General features: G+C 43.2%; 1 protein-coding gene across 4 annotated transcripts in view; it reads right to left on the bottom strand.

Moving 5' to 3' along the window:
• LOC121937031 (synaptotagmin-like protein 2) overlaps window positions 1–6,000 on the bottom strand; it is a 30,610-nt gene that overhangs the window by 4,374 nt on the left and 20,236 nt on the right. For all 4 annotated transcript variants that reach the window (XM_042479843.1, XM_042479845.1, XM_042479844.1 and 1 more), the window contains 8 exons: window positions 4,180–4,271; window positions 3,618–3,719; window positions 3,010–3,179; window positions 2,221–2,323; window positions 1,704–1,865; window positions 1,406–1,484; window positions 1,151–1,250; window positions 537–742 (listed from right to left, as the gene is read on the bottom strand). In XM_042479843.1, the coding sequence (XP_042335777.1) occupies window positions 537–742; window positions 1,151–1,250; window positions 1,406–1,484; window positions 1,704–1,865; window positions 2,221–2,323; window positions 3,010–3,179; window positions 3,618–3,719; window positions 4,180–4,271 (1,014 nt within the window). The remainder of the gene's footprint in view (window positions 1–536; window positions 743–1,150; window positions 1,251–1,405; window positions 1,485–1,703; window positions 1,866–2,220; window positions 2,324–3,009; window positions 3,180–3,617; window positions 3,720–4,179; window positions 4,272–6,000) is intronic.

Here is a 6,000-nt window from a genome sequence, read left to right as displayed (position 1 = left end):
GGAAGGACATTCTGCAAGGACATGGCCGAAGGAAGGACATTCTGCAATGCCCATCTCCAGAGGTTCAGATGGACATGCCACCTTCTGTAGGGCCATGGAAAGTGCCCCATTAGCTAGCAACATAAGGACTGCTCTCTGTATTTTCAAGCTGCTCAAGATTGGTCAGTATACGTAGGCATATGCTGAAAATTAGATTCATTTATTTATTGCAAGAGTCTGTCTACTTTTGTTACACTCATTTGTTATCTTTCAGTTTGTGTAAGGAGATGAAGAGGTATTAGCTTTCCTTTTCGCCTTCCTCATGTTTTGCCTTCCAAGTTACTGGTGACTGTAACAAAATTTGGATAGACTCTTGCAGTAAATAGATAGTAAATCTAATTTTCAGTCCAGCCAAAGAAAAGCCTTTTTCGTTCAGGAAAATGCATACCAGGGCTGACAATTTGATGCCAACACATCTATAGTTGTATTTTATGGACTCGCAGCTATGTTCCGTGTCTAAACTAAAATGAAAGGATGCAGTCAAGCAAATCAGTTACCTGTCCCAAGTCCCAGACGGATCCCTCCAAGAAAGTGGTTGGTTAACTTTTCATGATCCCACACGGTGAGCTCCACGCATGCATCTTTCAGATCTTCGGTGTGAAACCCATCATACACAATTGTGTGATTAAAGACAGGATTTGAGTCTCTTTTGACAATTCGAGTTTTTTGGTAGCTCTTCTTACTTGTATCTGGAAGGACATAGCTGAAAAAAGAAGAAAGTGGTATTTCATGTTACGTGGAAAATCAATCGATCTTTATTTGCATGTTTCTTCAGGTATTCTCTGGTTGCACTATGACAATAATAATAATAACAACAACAACAACAACAACAACAACCAACAATTGCATGATGCTTTCTACCATTAAACAGCTCCATATGACCTTTATTGGTACTATCAACATAGTTTGTAGATGGAAGAACTGAGGTTGACAAAGAAATATCTTAGTCTGCTTAATGAGATTATAAGACAGTCAAAATTCAAAGCAGGGACTTGATAGCTCTCTTGTTCTCTTAGCCATAATACCATATTAGCTTTAGGAATCACAACTGGCTGAGAAAATAGCCTGCTCTATCAGTTATGGGCATCTTTTTGGAAGGCAGCACACATACCATTTAACAAAGGAGTCCACTCCTGAGGGACGTAGTTGTGGAAGGTCTTTGGTGTCTTTCACCCAGATGTGGACCTCCCCGGATGGAGGAGTCTTGCGACCTTGCATTAATTGCAACAGAAATAATTAATCGTGCAAGAAATATTCATTCATAGGTTAAATAAAACAGATGGAAGGTGTGGTGGTGTGCAGTCAAGAATGGTGTAGCACATGTGTATGCGTGCCATGTGCAATCTACTTCGGTCTTTATGTTTACCTAGACTTCCTGGGGGGACATATTTGATGGACAGGTTAATCACTCCTCGGTGATCTACGCAGTTGATGGCCGACAGACTCTGAAAGAGAATAGGCTCCAATTGGTATCAATTGCACACACATGGAAAGAGATTTCAGATCGGCTGGTGATCGGATTTTGCACAGCAAGAACAAAAGGAAGCCTCTGAAAGCCATCAGCTTTCTCACATTTGGATTTTTTTCTGTCAATCCAAATGTCTACACATTTCCCCCCTATAAATGAATCTACCTTAGGCAAGAGATCCCTGAAAGGCACTCACCCGTGGCTTGAGCATGTACCAGTTCAGTTTATTGTTCTGCCAATCCCAGCCGGCCAAGTCGACTTCGATCTCGCCCAAGAAACTGTTCCGCCCCAAAGGGTCGTTGTGCCACACGGAGAGGTTCAATTTTTGAATCAGCAACACCATTTTCTCTATCTTGTACTGCAAAGGAAGAAAACAGCAGCTTGTGATTTCATCGCCGTTGCCGCAGTTGTGCCGTCAGGTCATTGAATCCAAATCCAACACACAAACCACTACACCACACTGTCTCTCTGTTCTTTCATATTCCTCTTCTCCTAGGGATAACCCCTCTTTGGCACTGAGTGCTTTGGATGCTGTTATCACTGATGTAACCAGGCAGGCACAGACTTGGTTAATTCCTTGGATAGGGGACCATTCAACAATCCATAGAACAGCAAGTTACAAATATAGTAAAACACATTGCTAGGCCGGTGAGGATTTTGTATTCCGTCCGTGTGAAAATTGGATTTAGACCTTAACTTGTCTCTATCCTTACCCGCAACACTTCATTGTAAATGGGGCTGATGGTTCTCTTCTTCACGGAGGTCTTCCTTTTCCCCATCCGTGCTTTGTCCGGAAGAAGGTAGGTCTTGACGTACCTGGATAAGAGACTGCCACTGAATGAGCATTCAAGATAAGCCAGGCTCTGGCACATAAACCAAAACTAAGCCTCTTATGGAAGAAGTCTATGGCCTGTTCAGATGGGCTTTTTTGAGGCCACTTAGGGAAAGTGCAGGGAATCCATACAGTGCTGGGCACCACTTTTTAAGAAAGACACAGAAGATAATTTAGAGACTGTAGATTTTAGATCAATGGTTCTCAGTCTTTAGTCCTCTCTAGACCATTGATTCCAACCTTTGGTCCTCCAGATGATTTGGACTTCAGCTCTCACAATTCCTTACTGTTGGCCAAGTTGGCTGGGAACTGAAGTCCAAAACAAATAGTGGACCAAAGGTTGGGAACCACTGATCTAGATGTTTGGCACTCTAGCTCCTAGAATTCATCTACAGCTTGGCTAGAGTTGAAGTCCAAACTACCTGGAGGATTAAAGTTTCTAGAACCACTGTCATCTAGAACCACTAGGTAGAGAGATCTTGTAGCACCTTTGAGATCTCTCTACCTATAGATTCCACAGACTGACACAGCAATATCTTTGAAATCTAGAACCACTGTTCTAGACAATGCAGTTAATGTAGATTTTAGATTCTAGAGAATGATTCCTCATAAGTGTTGGTTAAATGAATGTTGTGGTGTGGATTGTCATAGCATTTTAAACTTCACTTACGGGTCTGTTCTGACTTTCTTCTCGTCCACAACCGCCAGGTCCTTGCATTGGGAGACAAAAATCTGGAATTCTCGGTTTTTCTCGTCATAATCCAAGGCAAACTGGACCAGTCCCTGGGCATCGACACTCCCAAAATCGCCACTATATACGCTCAGGACACTTCCACTCACCTGCACAGGGATGAGAAAAGACAGTCACAGTCAGGAGACTTAGAGCTCTCAATCTCTCCTCCAATAGGTTTCCTCTGGTCAGGTTTCAAGAAAGTTGGATTACAACTTTACTGAATTTGTAAATGCAACACTGAATACTGTGAGACCTCCCCAATCCCTTTTCCATGTCTGGTCAGACATTCTGACAACAAACTCTTGTGATAAGGAAGACAAATCCACTGGAACTGGTCCAGATCCTTAAGATAGAGGCTAAGTCATGACAGTTTCTATTGATGTAACATTTTAGATTATTTTGTTTACTGGGTGTATTTTAATGAAACCTTTTTTAAAAGGCTGGTAGCCAATGGGCAGGGATTTGATGGGAGCTGGTGGCCCAAATGTCTCGAAGGACTCAGGGTTGGTAAGGCTCTGGAGGAAGAGACACGCTGGGGTACCTACGGAGGAGACGGAGGCCATATCTGAGGAGTGGCTGCCCACACTTGGGGACTTCTTGTGCCGGTTGAACTGGAAGCTGATCTCCGAGGCAGTGTCCGACTCTGTCTGCAAATCAAACCAAACGGTATTAAAACTTTGCTGCGGAAGAAGCTCTACAAGAAGCAGGACGGCCTAATGGTTGGAACGTAGGAATGGAGATTGAGGGTGAAATCCCTACTCAGACACAAGACTTCATAAAGTAAGCATGGGTCCTTCCTCAAGAGTTATTAGGAACATAAAATGGAGGAAGGAAAGAAAATCATGTTCACCGATTTGCTCTTCTTGGAAGACAGGTTGGATATAAGCTGAGTCTGTTTGCTTGCAAGACCAGCCTCATGCATACCGCATGCCAAGTGTCTGTGCATGCGCTGCTTTGCATTTCCCATGGAAACTAAATGAATGAGCCAAGGGTGCTTTGCATCTACCCCCAGAGCTTTCAAAAAGACCCTTGCCTCAAAAGAACAGACTGGACAACTTGCAGAAGTACCAAGCAGAATCAACAAATATAAAACCATGCAGGTCTTACCTCTGAAAGGAGGAGAGGGCTGGATTTGCTGAGGTCTTTGGCTCTCTCAGGCTCAAGGTATTGGTGGGTCAGCATTTGAGGCTTAGAGTAGGCTAGAGAGAAGAAAGGGAAACAAAACACACTTTGAGAAGATTTTTTGTACTTGGGGACCAAAAATGGTCTGCAATTCTATGAATGAAAGGGCATACTTTTGCTCCTTAAAGGAGTAATTTTATCCATGTCTTTTCCCCCAAAGTGAAGAAGCTGTCAATAAATGTGCAGCTTTTGAAGACTATTTGTACTATAGGACTTATACTGTGCAAAATTCACACATTGTATTTCTATGCAAAATACAGATATTTTCTTGCAATTACCTCTCTGCAAAAACAAAAAACCCCCACAAACACTTGCAAATTTTGAGTAGAATAATAACTCAAAATGCAAAAAATCTTGCCAGTCCAGGATTCTCCTTGTTATGGTTTGCTAACACTCAGGAAACGCATTTTAAACCATTTACCCCCAGTTGTTTTCAAATATGCTGATACCCGTAACATACATAGATTGTGGGTTCTCATCATTGGGAAAGATCCATGAGTATCAGATTTTACCTTTCCTTTTTCATTGGGAAATAATGCACAAATAGCTGCATGCAACAGCAGCAAAATATGCATATATTTGAAGAAAGCTGAACGTAAGCACACTTTTATCAATAGGGAAAACGCATAAAATCATAGACATCGGGGACCAAAATGTGTAGGAATTTCCAAAGTGGGAAAGCTAAAAAGTTTTGCAACTTGAGACAGGTTCAAAATGCGCAGAATGTCAGAAACCAATGAAAACAACATGGGCAGGTTTTCCTATCCTTGGGTATAGTTTGAAGCTCAACATGTCCAAGACGGAGCTTCTTGTCTTTCCTCCTAAGCACACCCTTCAACTCTCCTTTTCTGTCTCTGTGGACAACATTTCTATTCAACCAGTCCAGCAAGCCCACAGTCTTGGTTTTATCTTTGACTCTTCTCTGTCGTGTATCCCTCAGATCCAGACCACAGCCAAGGCTTGTAGATTCTTTTTGTACAATATTGCCAAAATCCGACCATATCTCTCCACCTCTACTGCCAAGATCCTGGTCCATGCCCTAGTGATCTCACGACTTGATTACTGTAATGTCCTCCTGGCTGGGCTTCCTCTTTCTCACCTCCGTCCTTTAATCTCTGTCCAGCATTCAGCTGCACACATTATCACTTCCACCCACCGCTCTAACCACATCTCTCTTGTGTTGGCATCCCTTCACTGGCTCCCCCTCCCTTTCTTCATTCAGTATAAGCTCCTGCTGTCGACATTCAAAGCCCTCCATGGACTGGCCCCTCCTTACTTATCAGACCTTCTTTCTCTTCACCTTCCCACCAGGGCCCTCTGTTCTGGTAGTCAAGGTCTGCTGTCCCAGCCCAGGATTTCCTCTGCCCCATCCCGGATTCGCCCCTTTTCACTTGCTGCCCCTCACTCCTGGAACCTTCTTCCTCCACAAGGAAGAGCCATCACTTCTTTAACCAGCTTCAAAACGGAGTTGAAAATCATCCTATTCAGAGAAGCCTTCCCAGGCATCGCATAATTGTCGCTTACTATCTGATCTTCTGTTGTTGGCTGTTTATCGATCCATTTCCTGTATTGCTATGTTCTGTATATGTATTATCCTACTTGTGAGTATGTATTTTCCCTGGAAAATGATTAACCTTCCATTTTGAAGCCAAGCCCTCCCTTCAGTCCATCTGCCTTGGTCCAGGCCTCGGAGGTTGAGAGGAACTGCTGGACCTCTTACCCTTTCCCGTCACCACTCCCTTCTCC

Source organism: Sceloporus undulatus, chromosome 7 (genome assembly GCF_019175285.1).
Source record: "Sceloporus undulatus isolate JIND9_A2432 ecotype Alabama chromosome 7, SceUnd_v1.1, whole genome shotgun sequence".
Classification (NCBI taxonomy): Eukaryota; Metazoa; Chordata; class Lepidosauria; order Squamata; family Phrynosomatidae; genus Sceloporus; species Sceloporus undulatus.
Note: the sequence above shows the minus strand (reverse complement) of the source record. Positions and strands in the feature narration are given on the sequence as shown.